The sequence below is a fragment of the Salvelinus alpinus genome, chromosome 27 (genome assembly GCF_045679555.1).
Source record: "Salvelinus alpinus chromosome 27, SLU_Salpinus.1, whole genome shotgun sequence".
In the NCBI taxonomy this organism is placed as follows: Eukaryota; Metazoa; Chordata; class Actinopteri; order Salmoniformes; family Salmonidae; genus Salvelinus; species Salvelinus alpinus.
In genome coordinates, this window is record NC_092112.1 from 5,427,401 (window position 1) to 5,445,984 (window position 18,584).

General features: G+C 43.7%; 1 protein-coding gene across 3 annotated transcripts in view; it reads right to left on the minus strand.

Moving 5' to 3' along the window:
* Positions 1–18,584, minus strand: part of LOC139555916 (DNA (cytosine-5)-methyltransferase 3A-like) — a 112,663-nt gene that overhangs the window by 78,765 nt on the left and 15,314 nt on the right. For 2 of the 3 annotated variants that reach the window (XM_071369286.1, XM_071369287.1), the window contains one exon: positions 8,223–8,336. In XM_071369286.1, the coding sequence (XP_071225387.1) occupies positions 8,223–8,336 (114 nt within the window). Of the gene's footprint in view, positions 1–7,488; positions 7,606–8,222; positions 8,337–18,584 lie in introns of all 3 variants that reach the window. The other variant, XM_071369288.1, reaches the window with a different exon arrangement.

Below are 18,584 nucleotides of genomic sequence, written 5' to 3' on the forward strand. Positions count from 1 at the left end.
GCTCTTCACACCTGCTTCTCAAGAGACTTTTTGCACCAACTCCCACTCGCTCACCCACATACAGTATACACACACAGAACATTACCCTCTTTATTTTACTTCTCTTTATTGTTATATTTTATATAAATTATATTGTGTATTTTTTTATAAATATGTATTGCACTGTTGAGGAGAGCTTGGATTTTTTTTTTTTTTTGGTTTGTTATTTTCATAAATTTTTGGTGCGAGGTTTGGGACTTTATTTATGTATACCATTTCTATCTTTTTATTTAATCAGAGATGCGGTATTTTATTTTGTATTTTATCACACTTTTGAAAACTTTTTGAGGGGGTCCGGGGGCAATACAGTGCAATTTCTTTTTTTTTTTGCTAATGAAGGGAGGGTGGCTGTGAGAATGTCAGAGTAACTCCAGTCTCCACCATGGTTACCCTTATATCCTTACTTCCAACAGTGGATGGAAAAACAGCAGTGTTTAGAGATATAACACCTCTGTTATTTCCGACTGGCAACTGGAAGTGGCTAGAGTCTTCAGAGGTGTAAAGAAAATGAGGAGTCTGAAACTAGGGTATCTGGTGCCGTGTTATTAGGAGTTCAGCACTTCTCGTGCTATTACACAAAATCAAGATAAACCTTTACCATCCTAGTAGACATTGAACATCTAGAACCAAAAAGTCTAGAACTATGCTGTTTGCGGATGGTAGCTAGCCACATGCTAACCTGAATGCTACTACCAGCAGCAGTAAATACATTAGCTACCATGATATCCTGCAAGTTACACTATATATACAAAAGTATGTGGATACCCCTTCAAATGAATGGATTCAGCTATTTCAACCACACCCGTTGCTGACAGGTGTATCAAATCGAGCACACAGCCATGCACTCTCCATAGACAAACATTGGCAGTAGAATGGCTTTACTGAAGAGCTCAGTGACTTTCAATGTGACACCGTCATAGGATGCCACCTTTCTAACAAGTCAGTTTGTCACATTTCTGCCCAGCTAGAGCTGCCCCTATCAACTGTAAATGAAGCCAATGTTGAAGTGGAAACGTCTAGGAGCAACAACGGCTCAGCCGTGAAGTGGTAGACCACACAAGCTCACAGAACGGGACCGCCGAGTGCTGAAGAGGGTAGCGAGTACAAATGATCTATCCTCAGTTGCAACCGAGTTCCAAACTGCCTCTGGAAACTCACTACCGAGTTCCAAACTGCCTCTGGAAACAACGTCAGCACAATAACTGTTTGTCGGGAACTTCATGAAATAGGTTTCCATCAATGGCGGTCGGTGATGATAAAAAATGTATGAGCATGGCCTTATTATTTCTATTACAGCATGTTGGATGACTGTCATTCATATTCCATCCACCCAGTTCAATGTAACATTGATAGGTTTAGACTACTACATGATACTCAAATTGTCCCGACACCCATCATGAGGTTGCTACAACGTAGCTTACGAATGAAAGTTTACAATGTAGGTGCACACAGGTCGAGAGAAACATTTGAGTAATCAAGGTGACAAACAGTAACATATTCAATACCGCCTTGCTCACTCTTGCCTGCATCTAGCTGATCTAGGGTGTAATCAACAGTTGCATACAATAGTTTCTATTGGACAAATTCAGGTATGTTTATCCCCATTTGGTTCCGTTTGCTTCCGTTTAAGAAACGTTTCTCAACAGAATCGGTGGAATGAATACACCCCTGACCACATGCAAACACAGTTCACTTTCATAGCAGCCACGTACAAACAGCATGATCATTTTGATCGTTGTATACTTCCTTTTTTTGCATCTACACTCTCCTACTCTCACCTTTTCCCTTCACTTGTGAACTTCAGTGCACAACACATCAGCTGTTTGCGAAAAAACCTTCATATCAAAACCTTCATATCATAACCACTACCCGCTACACACAGCCTACATCGTTGTCACCATATTAGCTAACATAATAGTCAACATAGCTAAAACAACTACCACTTTAGTAAACCCACCCCAATCATGCAGTACAGTGTACAGTCAGTAAGCAGTTTAGCAGTTACACCGGCGGAACCCGGTGGCAAAAAATGATAAAACCAAAGGCCTTGACTTGGAAGAGTTCCAGTGTTGGATAGCCATAGCCAGCTAGCTAACATAGCATCCCTCTCTGTTTGAGCCGGTTGTTTGAGAAGGCTATATTAGTGAAATACAACGAAATACAGTGCCTTGCAAAAGTATTCATCCCCCTTGGCGTTTTTACTATTTTGTTGCATTACAACCTGTAATTTAAATAGATTTTTATTTGGATTTCATGTAATGGACAAACACAAAATAGTCTAAATTGGTGAAGTGAAATGAAAAAAATTACTTGTTTCAAAAAATAAAATAAAAATACAAAACGTAAAAAGTGGTGCATGCATATATATTCACCCCCTTTGCTATGAAGCCCCTAAATAAGATCAAGTGCAACCAATTGCCTTCAGAAGTCACATAATTTAGTTAAATAAAGTCAACAAAGCAATCTAAAATGCTGACCAGACCGGACACGTTATTCAATTATTGCACCCACACTGCTCGCGCGCCAACGAGCGTCTGCGACGCCAAGGGCTAAAATAGATGTCGTTCCTATTTCTGGCGCGCTGAAAGTACTGCCTCTCCCATCTCCTCATTGGTTTATAGAAGCAGGTACCCACGTGCCATCTCCTCATTGGTTATACCCACGTGGGTGATTGAAAGACGAACTTTGTTGACGGTTGTCGTGGTAATACAATGAAAGTTTAGATGCAATCACCATATAAGTTCAAAGATGAAAAAGCCTGGAAGGAGGAGAGATGACTAGAAACGATTCGGTTGGCCGTTTTATGTGTGGATTAATTGTCGGAGTAGAGGACCTTGTGCATTTCAGGTAGAATAACAACTCAATGTTTATATCCCAGGACAAATTAGCTAGCAACAGCAAACTAGCTAAATAGGACAAATTAACGTTAGCTAGCAAGTGCAAGCTAGCTAGCTAAATTGCCATACATGTTTAATGCTTTTCGACCTGTCCCCAAATTAATGTCATTCAGAGTTTTTTTGATATTTTAACCTGCGTGTCGTGATCGCGTTTGGCGTGGGGGGGCAAAATACATTTATGCACAATAGCGCACGATGACGCACGCGCGCAGCCGGTTTGGGTTCCATGTAAGTGTCACATGATCTCAGTATATATACACCTGTTCTGAAAGGCCCCAGAGTCTGCAACACCACTAAGCATGGGGCACCGCCAAGCAAGCAGCACCATGAAGACCAAGGAGCTCTCCAAATAGGTCAGGGACAAAGTTGTGGAGAAGTACAGTTCATTGTTGGGTTATAAAAAAATATCCAAAACTTTGAACATCCCTCGGAGCACCATTAAATCCATTATTAAAAAATTGAAAGAATATGGCACCACAACAAACCTCACAAGAGAGGGCCGCCCACCAAAACTTACGGACCAGGCAAGGAGGGCATTTATCAGAGAAGCAACAAAGATAACCCTGAAGGAGCTGCAATGCTCCACAGCAGAGATTGGAGTATCTATCCATAGGATCAGTTTAAGCCATACACTCCACAGAGCTGTTTTTTTTTACCTTCATTTAACTAAGTAAGTCAGTTAGGAATAAATTCTTATTTTCAATGATGGCCTAGGAACAGTGGGTAGAACGACAGAACGACAGATTTTTACCTTGCCAGCTCGGGGATTTGATTTTGCAACCTTTCGGTTACTAGTCCAACGCTCTAACCACTAGGCTACCTGCCACCCCTAGGCTACCTTCTGGTACCAAGTGGCCAAAGAGTGGCCAGAAAGAAGCCATTGCTTAAAGAAAAAAATAAGCAAACACGTTTGGTGTTCGCCAAAAGGCATGTGGGAGACTCCCCAAACATTTGAAAGAAAGTACTCTGGTCAGATGAGACTAAAATTGAGCTTTTTGGCCAGCAAGGAAAATGCTATGACTGACACAAACCCAACACCTCTCATCCCCCCCGAGAATACCATCCCCACAGTGAAGCATGGTGGTGGCAGCATCATGCTGTGGGGTGGTTTTTCATCGGCAGGGACTGGGAAACTTGTCAGAATTGAAGGAATTATGGATAGTGCTAAATACTGGGAAATTATTGAGGGAAACCAGAGTCTTCCAGAGATTTGAAACTGGGACAGAGGTTCACCTTCCAGTAGGACAATGACCCTAAGCATACTGCTAAAGCAACACTTGAGTGGTTTAAGGGGAAACATTTAAATGTCTTGGAATGGCCGAGTCAAAGCCCAGACCTCAATCCAATTGAGAACCTGTGGTTTGACTTAAAGATTGCTGTACACCAGTGGAACGCATCCAACTGAAGGAGCTGGAGCAGTTTTGCTTTGAAGAATGGGCAAAAATCCCAGTGGCTAGATGTGCCAAGCTTATAGAGACATACCCCAAGAGACTTGCAGCTGTAATTGCTGCAAAATGTGTCTCTACAAAGTATTTATTTTTGGGGGGTGAATAGTTATGCACGCTCAAGTTTTCTGTTTTTATTGTCTTATTTCTTGTTTGTTTCACAAGAGAAAATCAAATGGTATAAACGCCCCAAAATGTATTTTAATTCCAGGTTTTAAGGCAACAAAATAGGAAAAACGTAGAGGGGGGTGAATACTTTTGCAAGCCACTGTATACTTTTTACTGGCCCATAAAGGTCAGGCTGTCCAGCTGAAGTAAAGACCTTGAAATAAACAATACCTTTAATCTGATTGGTATTTGACCAATCATTTCTACAAAACGAGCAGTATTATGTTGAAGAAGTTGTAGTAGCTAGGTGTCTTGCTAGTTAGCTAGCTTATTCCATCCTTCACAACAAAATATTTTGGGGGCTGTCTTGTTAGACTTCAGTGCGGCTTTTGACATTATCGATCATAGTCTGCTGCTGGAAAAACGTATGTGTTACGGCTTTACACCCCCTGCTATATTGTGGATAAAGAGTTACCTGTCTAACAGAACACAGAGGGTGTTCTTTAATGGAAGCCTCTCCAACATAATCCAGGTAGAATCAGGAATTCCCCAGGGCAGCTGTCTAGGCCCATTACATTTTTCAATCTTCACTAACGACATGCCACTATGCATGCGGATGACTCAACACTATACACTTCAGCTACTACAGCGACTGAAATCCCTGCAACACTTAACAAAGAGCTGCAGTTAGTTTCAGAGTGGGTGGCAAGGAATAAGTTAGTCCTAAATATTTCTAAAACTAAAAGCATTGTAAACTGTCATGGTCAAAACATATTGATACAACAGTAGCTAAGATGGGGAGAAGTCTGTCCATAATAAAGCGCTGCTCTACCTTCTTAAGAACACTATCAACAAGGCAGGTCCTACAGGCCCTAGTTTTGTCGCACCTAGACTACTGTTCAGTCGTGTGGTCAGGTGCCACAAAAAGGGACTTAGGAAAATTGGCTCAAAACAGGGCAGCACCCTTGAATGTACACAGAGAAGGTTATCCCATCTCCATAGAGATCCCATCTCTACATAGGAACTCTGTAGCTGTCAGAGTGACCATTGGGTCTGAATACTTATGTAAATAAGATATTTCTGTTTAAAAAATGTGTATAAATTAGCAAATATTTCTAAAAACCTGTTTTTATTTTTCATTATCAGGTATTATGCATAGATTGATGTGATTTTTATTTTATACATTTTTGAATAAGGTTGTACCGTAACAAAATGTTGAAAAAGTCAAGGTGTCTGAATACTTTCCAAAAGCACTGTGTATTGACTTAAGAGTAATCTCGTATTTGAAGTATGTTATGTGAATCTTTGGGATATTTAAGTATACTGTAATATATAAAAAATATATAATTATTTTGCTGCCTAACAAAGTCACACACACACACCTACACGAAACACTTCCTGTTTTAAATAACATCCCAAGATACACACACACACATACACCACACCACACCACCCCTCCTTCCCCAAAACATGTGTAAATATTGGATTATAAATTGTGCCTTCCTGCATTATACTTATGCTAAAATGTTTATTATATTCTACTGCCGTTTACCATTTAACGATTCTTATATTTTATAATTTCTTATTGCACTGTCCAGAAAGAGCCTACAAGCAAGCATCCATTGGACGATGTATACCATACATACAAACAACTAATACATTGGACGATGTGTACCATACATACAGTACAACTAATACAACTTGAAAATACATACTGATCAGAATATCAAAATGTTTCACTTACACACCAGACATCAGAGCTCAGAAACTCTCTCTATCTCTCTGTCTGTAATTGGTCAGTAGTGAGGTGTGTGATTTACTCAGACAACTATTTTACTGAACATATGTTCTCATGAAACACAAACTCACCCTCCCCTGACACAAACTCACCCTCCCCTGACACAAACTCTACCTCCCCTGACACAAACTCTCCCTCCCCTGACACAAACTCTCCCTCCCCTGACACAAACTCTCCCTCCCCTGACACAAACTCTCCCTCCCCTGACGCACTCTACCTCCCCTGACACAAACTCTCCCTCCCCTGACACAAACTCTCCCTCCCCTGACACAAACTCTCCCTCCCCTGACACAAACTCTCCCTCCCCTGACGCACTCTACCTCCCCTGACACAAACTCACCCTCCCCTGACACAAACTCTCCCTCCCCTGACACAAACTCTACCTCCCCTGACACAAACTCTCCCTCCCCTGACACAAACTCTCCCTCCCCTGTCACAAACTCTCCCTCCCCTGACACAAACTCACCCTCCCCTGACACAAACTCTCCCTCCCCTGACACAAACTCTCCCTCCCCTGTCACAAACTCTCCCTCCCCTGACACAAACTCACCCTCCCCTGACACAAACTCTCCCTCCCCTGACACAAACTCTCCCTCCCCTGACACAAACTCTCCCTCCCCTGTCTGTGCAGTTTGAGCAGGTAGTCAATATATTGGGTTGTGAACGAGAAGGCTGTATTGTAGAGGACTGAGACCACAGCTGGATGCAATACTACACCACTGTATCTGGAACTAGTTAACCTCACACACACACACACACACACACACACGTAAGTACTCTCTCTTCCTTCCTCTCTCTCCCTCCTCTCCCTCTCTCTCCTTCTCTTCTCCCTCTCTCTCTCTCTCTCTCTCTCTCTCTCCTCTCCCTAGCTCTCTCCCTCTCTCTCCTCCCTCCTCTCCCTCTCGCTCTCCCTCTCTCTCTCTCTCTCTCCCTCCTCTCCCTCCCTCTCTCTCTCTCCCTCCTCTCCCTCTCTCTCTCCTTCTCCTCTCCTCCCTCCCTCTCTCACTCCCTCCTCCCTCTCTCTCCTCCCTCTCTCGCTCTCTCTCTCCCTCTCCTCCCTCTCGCACTCCCTACCTCTCTACTCCAGCGATTGATCCACTTGTCTCTCTGTTTCCTTCTCCTCTCCTCCCTCCTCTCCCTCTCGCTCTCTCCTCTCCCTCCTCTCTCTCTCTCTCTCTCTCTCCCTCTCTCTCTCTCCTACCTCTCTACTCCAGCGGTTGATCCACTTGTCTCTCTGTCTCCTGCTGATGTAAAAAGGATCTCCAGCCTGAAAGGTCTCTCTGGGAACCGGCCTTCTGCGCAGCCTGCTGCCTTCCCCCTGCACACACACACGCACGTTAGCTACGTCTGTCTGTCTGTCTGCTGCCTTCCCCCTGCACACACACACGCACGTTAGCTACATCTGTCTGTCTGTCTGTCTGTCTGTCTGCTGCCTTCCCCCTGCACACACACACGCACGTTAGCTACGTCTGTCTGTCTGTCTGTCTGTCTGTCTGTCTGTCTGTCTGTCTGTCTGCTGCCTTCCCCCTGCACACACACACGCACGTTAGCTACGTCTGTCTGTCTGTCTGTCTGTCTGTCTGTCTGTCTGTCTGCTGCCGTCCCCCTGCACACACACACGCACGTTAGCTACGTCTGTCTGTCTGTCTGTCTGTCTGTCTGTCTGTCTGTCTGTCTGTCTGTCTGTCTGTCTGTCTGTCTGTCTGTCTGTCTGTCTGCTGCCTTCCCCCTGCACACACACACGCACGTTAGCTACGTCTGTCTGTCTGTCTGTCTGTCTGTCTGTCTGTCTGTCTGTCTGTCTGTCTGCCTGTCTGTCTGTCTGCCTGTCTGTCTGCCTGTCTGCCTGTCTGCCTGTCTGCCTGTCTGTCTTTGCTGAATGACCATCTTATTGTTATACAGGCACGCTGCAGACCAGCTAAGTGGAGTTCTTGCCTCCATGTTGGGGTCCTTCGGCTCCAGAGGCTCCATTTTCCGCCGGCCCCGTTTCCTGCGAGGGGAGGGGTCAACTTCCTCTGGGGGTGTGGGGGGGGCCATCTCACACGAGTCCTGGAGAGAGAGAGAGTGACAGAGGTTGAAAAATAAAGACGGAACTTTAACCAATGACCACTATCAAATAAAGGGTTTTAATAACCAGGTGAGTGCTTCTGTGAGTGTGAGAGTTTTAACACCAGACTGAGACATATTAACAACAGCTATTGTTAACAACAGTGTTCAATGAGGCTAGATGCTACTAGCGTTACGACAGTGTTCAATGAGGCTAGATGCTACTAGGGTTACGACAGTGTTCAATGAGGGTAGATGCTACTAGGGTTACGACAGTGTTCAATGAGGGTAGATGCTACTAGGGTTACGACAGTGTTCAATGAGGCTAGATGCTACTAGCGTTACGACAGTGTTCAATGAGGCTAGATGCTACTAGTGTTACAACAGTGTTCAATGAGGCTAGATGCTACTAGGGTTACGACAGTGTTCAATGAGGCTAGATGCTACTAGGGTTACGACAGTGTTCAATGAGGCTAGATGCTACTAGCGTTACGACAGTGTTCAATGAGGCTAGATGCTACTAGTGTTACAACAGTGTTCAATGAGGCTAGATGCTACTAGCGTTACGACAGTGTTCAATGAGGCTAGATGCTACTAGCGTTACAACAGTGATCAACAGTGATCAATGAGGCTAGATGCTACTAGCGTTATGACAGTGTTCAATGAGGCTAGATGCTACTAGCGTTACAACAGTGTTCAATGAGGCTAGATGCTACTAGCGTTACAACAGTGTTCAATGAGGCTAGATGCTACTAGCGTTACAACAGTGTTCAATGAGGCTAGATGCTACTAGCGTTACAACAGTGTTCAATGAGGCTAGATGCTACTAGCGTTACAACAGTGTTCAATGAGGCTAGATGCTACTAGCGTTACAACAGTGTTCAATGAGGCTAGATGCTACTAGCGTTACAACAGTGTTCAATGAGGCTAGATGCTACTAGTGTTACAACAGTGTTCAATGAGGCTAGACGCTACTAGTGTTACAACAGTGTTCAATGAGGCTAGACGCTATTAGCGTTACAACAGTGTTCAATGAGGCTAGACGCTATTAGCGTTACAACAGTGTTCAATCAAGCTAGCTGCTATTAGCATTACCTGTTCAATGAAGCTAAATTCTATTAGTGTTACAACAGTGTTCAATGTAGCCAGTTGCTATTTGCATTACAAGTGTGCGTTAGAACTGAGTTCAATTAAACCTATTGCTATTACCATTAGGCTACTGTGTTAGTACAATACAGTTTCTAATGATGCTAGCCATATAATGCTAAAATAACATGGTGTGTTTAATAAAGCAAGCCATTCATAAAATCACGACCAAGTTAAACAAGGTGCTAATATTATGCTAGGCTTGCTAACAGGCTAGCTGGGTTTAACGATCCTATCAGCTAATCAGATCACTGTATTAAAACAACAGTATCTAACATCTGACAAATACAATTTGATAACTAGCATACTGAAACAACATTGTATTTAATGATGCAAGAAGCAAAAATATACGGCTGCTCTAACAGTCTAGCAGTTTTTATAGGTGTCGCTAACAAGCAAGCAGGTTCGTTTATAGGCATGTCGCTAGCAGGCTAACGGGATCGAAGGCTAACAGGCTTCCAGGCTAACAGGCTAAGTTTAAAGGTGTGTCGTTAAGGTGATTGTGAGTCCAGAGCTCAAAGGCTACGCTAATGAGCTCTCAGAGACTCAGAGACCATAATGAACAGGTGAGAAGCTCCATAAAAAAACATTAAACAGTGGAGACCATGTGCCCCTGGAAACACACACACCATATTTCTCCATTCTCATCTAACACACTGGTACTGGTACACATTGCAGCAAGAAAACTCATGTAAGCTTCCAGAAATATTGCCTATTCTTTAGCTCAGTAGGCTAAAATGGTCTAAGGCAGGTGTATGCCATCTGTAAATATAAATACAATTGTTCAATTACGAGTCTAGTTGGTTTAGCCATGGAGAAGGCAGCAACCTTCCCGCTAGCCATGATTGGCTGAGATAATGAGTAAGCTGCACATGCCGATAGATGAGTTCGGATTGGTCTGCCATATAGAACGCTTCTGTCTATAATATGAGCTGCTCAGTATGTCTAGGTAATCTTTTCTAACGCGGCTGTTTGAAAGATATCACGTAGTAGAACTTCATAATTGTTGCTCTCCACTTTCTGGAGGACCGAGTTTTGAAATCAGTGGAATTAGAGTATGATAGTTAAGGAGATGCAGAAAATTCTGGCATTTGATTACAAATATGCAGACAGAGTTGAAAAAAGATCACACAGAAGGCTGTTGTATAAAACACCTGTCCGGATTACATCTTCAAACTAAGGGCAACCATGGCAACCGCGACAGAGAGAGAGAAGCGTCCATCCATGTATATGGGTAAGCTACAGTCTCAGTTATTACACGTTTCACATTTGGTCAGAAAGTAGTTTTCATTTCAAGTTAAAGTGTACTGTTAGCTAGCTAGCTAACGTTATGTGTATGATCAGTGTAGTAATATTATTCGTATCTCAGAGCCATTTGCATTGCTAGTTATAACCTAATGTTAGCTAGTTAACATTGAACATGGTTGGTTAGCTACCAGCAGATTCATGCAGGGTAGAAACGTTATGAGTTGGGATTATAGTTCATTGTTCAGCTAGCTACATGTCTAAACAAAAGACTCCAATATGCAAGTAACTATTTCAATAGAATGTTTATGATGTTCCTGCGGCAACTGTCGAAAAACGTACCTGGTAAATTTTCTCTGGCTATCTACTCCGATTTCAGAGCATACTCATCTGAGTGTGCCAGAACACAGACGAATTTCTGAATGTTCAACATGAATATGGCCGGTGTCAGTAAACGTTGGCAAAAAAGCGTAACTACATTCTTGCCAGCAGTACAGTTACAGTCACCAACGATAACATAAAAACAACACTGCATCGCAGCGCTAGCTGTGCCACCAGAGTCTCTGGCCCTGTCGCAGCCGGCCGCGACCGGGGGGTCCGTGGGGCGACGCACAATTGGCCTAGCGTCGTCCGGGTTAGGGAGGGTTTGGCCGGTAGGGATATCCTTGTCTCATCACGCTCCAGCGACTCCTGTGGCGGGCCGGGCGCAGTGCGCGCTAACCAAGGGGGGCGGGTGCACGGTGTTTCCTCCGACACATTGGTGCGACTGGCTTCCGGGTTGGAGGCGTGCTGTGTTAAGAAGCAGTGCGGCTTGGTTGGGTTGTGCTTCGGAGGACGCATGACTTTCGACCTTCGTCTCTCCCGAGCCCGTACGGGAGTTGTAGCGATGAGACAAGATAGTAATTACTAGCGATTGGATACCACGAAAATTGGGGAGAAACATTTTCTAACAAAAAAAAACAACCTAAACAGTTCTGCTAGGGCGAGTAAAATGGTCGGCTTCCTGTTAAGGCAAGGGCTGATTTCAAGGTTTTACTGCTAACCTACAAAGCATTACATGGGCTTGCTCCTACCTATCTTTCCGATTTGGTCCTGCCGTACATACCTACACGTACGCTACGGTCACAAGACGCAGGCCTCCTAATTGCCCCTAGAATTTCTAAGCAAACAGCTGGAGGCAGGGCTTTCTCCTATAGAGCTCCATTTTTATGGAATGGTCTGCCTACCCATGTGAGAGACGCAGACTCAGTCTCAACCTTTAAGTCTTTATTGAAGACTCATCTCTTCAGTGGGTCATATGATTGAGTGTAGTCTGGCCCAGGAGTGTGAAGGTGAACGGAAAGGCTCTGGAGCAACGAACCGCCCTTGCTGTCTCTGCCTAGCCGGTTCCCCTCTCTCCACTGGGATTCTCTGCCTCTAACCCTATTACAGGGGGGGGGGGGGTCACTGGCTTACAGGTGCTCTTCCATGCCGTCCCTAGGAGGGGTACGTCACTTGAGTGGGTTGAGTCACTGACGTGGTCTGCCTGTCTCCCCCCCCCCCCCCCCTTGGGTTGTGCCGTGGCGGAGATCTTTGTGGGCTATACTCGACCTTGTCTCAGGATGGTAAGTTGGTGGTTGAAGTTATCCCTCTAGTGGTGTGGGGGCTGTGCTTTGGCAAAGTGGGTGGGGTTATATCCTGCCTGTTTGGCCCTGTCCGGGGGTATCGTCGGATGGGGCCACAGTGTCTCCCGACCCCTCCTGTCTCAGCCTCCAGTACTTATGCTGCAGTAGTTTATGTGTTGGGGGGCTAGGGTCAGTCTGTTATATCTGGAGTATTTCTCCAGTGTCCTGTGTGAATTTAAGTATGCTCTCTCTAATTCTCTCTTTCTCTCTTTCTTTATTTCTCTCTCTCGGAGGACCTGAGCCCTAGGACCATGCCTCAGCACTACCTGGCCTGATGACTCCTTGCTGTCCCCAGATCACCTGGCCGTGCTGCTGCTCCAGTTTCAACTGTTCTGTCTGCGGCTATGGAACCCTGACCTGTTCACCGGACGTGCTACCTGTCCCAGACCTGCTGTTTTCAACTCTCTAGAGACCGCAGGAGCGGTAGAGATACTCTGAATGATCGGCTATGAAAAGCCAACTGACATTTACTCCTGAGGTGCTGACCTGTTGCACCCTCGACAACTACTGTGATTATTATTATTTGACCATGCTGGTCATTTATGGACATTTGAACATCTTGGCCATGTTCTGTTATAATCTCCACCCGGCACAGCCAGAAGAGGACTGGCCATGCCTCAGAGCCTGGTTCCTCTCGAGGTTTCTTCCTAGGTTTTGGTATTTCTAGGGAGTTTTTCCTAGCCACCGTGCTTCTACACCTGCATTGCTTGCTGTTTGGGATTTTAGGCTGGGTTTCTGTACAGCACTTTGAGATATCAGTTGATGTAAAAAAGTCTATATAAATACATTTGATTTGATTTGATTCTGCTAGGGCGAGTAAAATGGTCAGAGTGAGCTGTTCTCTCATTTGTGTCTGGAAGTAGCTAGTAAGCTAGCCAACGTTAGCCAGTTAGCCAGTTAGCTTGGGTGCATGACTGCCGTTGTTAGGTCAGAACGCTCGGATCAACCCTACTCCTCTGAGAGCAAAACGCTCTGAATTTAAAAACGGACAATCTGAGTTTATGAACGCCTAGAGGACACTCTGGCACTCCAGATTAAATTGATCTTCACACCCGTAGTATAAAAGCCAGCCTTTAGTCTTGAACTCTTCGGTTGTTTAGTACATGGCCTTACATGTGAATCCTTAAAGAGAAGGGTGGGGCTAAAGCTTAAAAAACCCTGAGTGTTCTGTTAGACAGGTAACTCTCAAAATGTATTGTATGACCTCTTATACACTATATTAGGCTCATCCTTTAGAACTTTGGTTTTCCTTTGTTCAGAAGAGAATCAGGCCTTCATGGTGAAATTTCTGCAAAGAAACGACTACTAAAGGATACCAATAATAAGAGGAGACTTGCTTGGGCCAAGAAATAGAGAAATAGACATTAAACCGGTGGAAATCTGTCCAAATTTGAGATTTTTTGTTCCAACCGCCGTGTCTTTGTGAGACAAAAAGTATGTGAACGGATGATCTCTGCATGTGTAGTTCTCACTGTGAAGCATGGAGGAGGAGGTGTGATGGTTTGGGGTGCTTTGCTGGTGACACTGTCAGTGATTTATTTAGAATTCAAGGCACACTTAACCTGCATGGCTACCACAGCATTCTGCAGTGACACGCATCTGTTTTGTGCTTAGTGGGACAATGACCCAACACACACCAGGCAGGAAACAAGAGCTCAGCATATGTGGGAACTCCTTCAAGACTGTTGGAAAAGTATTCCAGGTGAAGCTGGTTGAGAGAATGCCAAGAGTGTGCAAAGCCATCATCAAGGCAAAAAGAGGCTACTTTGAAGAATCTCAAATGTAAAATGTAACACTTTTGTTTACTACATGATTCCATATGTGTTATTTCATAGTGTTGATGTCTTCACTATTATTCTACAATGTAGAAAATATTCAAACTAAAGAAAAACCTTTGACTGAGTAGTTGTGTTCAAACTTTTGACTGGATTCTGTATGTGGAATGGTACTGTATGTTCCTAACATAGGAGATCATCACTTAGTAAGAAGAGGTATAAAGAGAGAGAGATGGAGAGAGAAATGGGGATAGAGAGAAATACAAGATGGAGAGAGAGATAACTACTGTGGGATATGACTCAACAGCAACATTGGGGAAATTCGTACATTTCCTCAGTGAAAACAATGTACTTTTCACCAAATTACAGTACAACAGACCACGTATTCACCCTGCACACCCTAATTGACAAACAAGCAACCAAAACAAAGGCTAAGTCTTCTCATGCTTTGTTGATTTCAAAAAAGATTTTGACTCAATTTGGCATGAGGATCTGCTATATAAATTGATGGTAAGCAGTGTTAGGGGAAAACATACAAAATTATAAAATCTATGTACACAAACAACAAGTGTGCGGTTAAAATTGGCAAATAGCACACACATTTCTTACCACAGAGCCGTGGGGTGAGACAAGGATGCAGCTTAAGCCCCACCCTTTTCAACATATACACTGCTCAAAAAAATAAAGGGAACACTAAAATAACACATCCTAGATCTGAATGAATGAAATATTCTTATTAAATACTTTTTTCTTTACATAGTTGAATGTGCTGACAACAAAATCACACAAAAATTATCAATGGAAATCAAATTTATCAACCCATGGAGGTCTGGATTTGGAGTCACACTCAAAATTAAAGTGGAAAACCACACTACAGGCTGATCCAACTTTGATGTAATGTCCTTAAAACAAGTCAAAATGAGGCTCAGTAGTGTGTGTGGCCTCCACGTGCCTGTATGACCTCCCTACAACGCCTGGGCATGCTCCTGATGAGGTGGCGGATGGTCTCCTGAGGGATCTCCTCCCAGACCTGGACTAAAGCATCCGCCAACTCCTGGACAGTCTGTGGTGCAACGTGGCGTTGGTGGATGGAGCGAGACATGATGTCCCAGATGTGCTCAATTGGATTCAGGTCTGGGGAACGGGCGGGCCAGTCCATAGCATCAATGCCTTCCTCTTGCAGGAACTGCTGACACACTCCAGCCACATGAGGTCTAGCATTGTCTTGCATTAGGAGGAACCCAGGGCCAACCGCACCAGCATATGGTCTCACAAGAGGTCTGAGGATCTCATCTCGGTACCTAATGGCAGTCAGGCTACCTCTGGCGAGCACATGGAGGGCTGTGCGGCCCCCCAAAGAAATGCCACCCCACACCATGACTGACCCACCGCCAAACCGGTCATGCTGGAGGATGTTGCAGGCAGCAGAACGTTCTCCACGGCGTCTCCAGACTCTGTCACGTCTGTCACATGTGCGTGTGAACCTGCTTTCATCTGTGAAGAGCACAGGGCGCCAGTGGCGAATTTGCCAATCTTGGTGTTCTCTGGCAAATGCCAAACGTCGTGCACGGTGTTGGGCTGTAAGCACAACCCCCACCTGTGGACGTCGGGCCCTCATACCACCCTCACGGAGTCTGTTTCTGACCGTTTGAGCAGACACATGCACATTTGTGGCCTGCTGGAGGTCATTTTGCAGGGCTCTGGCAGTGCTCCTCCTGCACAAACTCCGTCTCATGCTACCACTAGAGTGAAAGCACCGCCAGCATTCAAAAGTGACCAAAACATCAGCCAGGAAGCATAGGAACTGAGAAGTGGTCTATGGTCACCACCTGCAGAACCACTCCTTTATTGGGGGTGTCTTGCTAATTGCCTATAATTTCCACCTTTTGTCTATTCCATTTGCACAACAGCATGTGAAATGTATTGTCAATCAGTGTTGCTTCCTAAGTGGACAGTTTGATTTCACAGAAGTGTGATTGACTTGGAGTTACATTGTGTTGTTTAAGTGTTCCCTTAATTTTTTTGAGCAGTGTATATATATATATTTATTTTAAGTGAAAAAAAATAATAAAGATTTTAATATATGAATATCGCGATCAACAAAATAATAAACTAATCTGGAATGACATATGTATAGTAGAAAATAGTATATCAAAGAATTGGCGAGGGCACTAAAACAGTCTGCAGCACCCGGCCTGGCCCTACTAGAATCTGAAGTCAAATGTCTGCTGTTTGCTGATGATCTGGTGCTTCTGTCACCAACCAAGGGGGGCCTACAGCAGCACCTAGATCTTCTGCACAGATTCTGTCAGACCTGGGCCCTGACAGACCTGGGCCCTGACAGACCTGGGCCCTGACAGTAAATCTCAGTAAGACAAAATTAATGGTGTTCCAAAAAAGGCCCAGTTGCCAAGACCACAAATACAAATTCCATCTAGACACCGTTGCCCTAGAGCACACAAAAAACTATACATACCTTGGCCTAAACATCAACGGCACAGGTAACTTCCACAAAGCTGTGAACGATCTGAGAGTCATGGCAAGAAGGGCCTTCTATGCCATCAACAGGAACATAAAATTTGACATACCAATCAGGATCTGGTTAAAAATACTTGAATCAGTTATAGACCCCATTGCCCTTTATGGTTGTGAGGTCTGGGGTCCGCTCACCAACCAAGAATTCACAAAATGGGACAAACACCAAATTGAGACTGCATACAGAATTCTGCAAAAATATCCTCTGTGTACAACGTAAAACACCAAATAATGCATGCTGAGCTGAATTAGACCGATACCCGCTAATTATCCAAATTCATTAGCCGTTAAACTCTACAACCACCTAAAAGGAGATTAACCTAGAAGAGTCCCTTAACTTCTCTAGGGTAGGGGGCAGCATTTTCACGTTTGGATGAAAAGCATACCCAAATTCAACTGCCAGCTACTCATCCCCAGGAGATAAGATATGCATATTATTAGTAGATTTGGATAGAAAACACTCTGACGTTTCTAAAACTGTTTGAATCATGTCTGTGAGTATAACAGAACTTATTTAGCAGAAGAAACCCCGAGGACAAACTATTCAGATTCTTTTTTTTATGAGGTCACTGCCTTTTCAATGAGGTTTCATTGGGAAACCAGATTTCTAAGCGAATTGCTTGCAGTTCCTACGGCTTCCACTGGATGTCAACAGTCTTGAGAAATACGTTGAGGTTATTCCTTTGTGTAATGAAGAAATACGGCCATCTTGAAGTCGAGTCACTCCAGGTGTCGTGTTTGATTGAAGTGCATGTCCAAAAGGCATGCTACATTTCGTTTTAATCATGTATTGAACACAGATCATCCCGTCTTCAATTTTATCAATTATTAACGTTAAAAAATACCTAAAGTTATATTACAAAAGTAGTTTGAAATTTTTTGGCAAAGTTTACAGGTAACCTTTGAGATATTTTGTCGTCACGTTTGAGCAAGTTGGAACCTGTGTTTTTCTGGATCAAACGAGACAAATAAATGGACATTTTGGATATATATCGACGGAATTAATCGAACAAAAGGACCATTTGTGATGTTTATGGGACATATTGGACAGCCAACAACAGAAGCTCGTCAAAGGTAAGGCATGAATTATATTTTTATTTCTGCATTTTGTGTCGCGCCTGCAGGCTTGACATATGCTTCTCTCCCTTTGTTTACTATTGTGCTATACTCAGATAATAGCATCGTATGCTTTTGCCGAAAAGCCTATTTGAATTCTGACACGTTGGCTGGATTCACAACCAGTGTAGCTTTAATTTGGTATCTTTCATGTGTGATTTAATGAAAGTTTGATTTTATAGTAATTTTCATAGTAATTAATATTAATTTGGCGCTCTGCATTTTCTCAGGCTTTTTGCCAAGTGATACAGTAGCGTCTTGCCTAAACTCAGATTTTTGGATATAAATATGAACTTTACCGAACAAAAAATACATGTATTGTGTAACATGAAGTCCTATGAGTGTCATCTGATGAAGATCATCAAAGGTTAGTGATTAATTTTATCTATATTTCTGCTTTTTGTTACTGCGCCCTGCAGTTTCACTGGCTGTTGACGAGGTGGGCGTCCCACATAACCTAGAGAGGTTAAGCAAGCTGGTCCTGGGGCTCTGTTCACAAACACAAACACACCCCACAGAGCCCCAGAACAGAAACAGGAACACATTTAGACCAAATCATGAGAAAACAAAAGGATAATTACTTGACACATTGGAAAGAATTTAACAAAAAACAGAGCAAACTAGAATGCTATTTGGCCCTGAACAAAGAGTACACAATGGCAGAATACCTGACCACTGTAACCCAAACTCAAGGAATATCACGCCCTGACCTTAGAGAGCCTTTTTATGTCTCTATTTGGTTTGGTCAGGGTGTGATTTGGGGTGGGCAT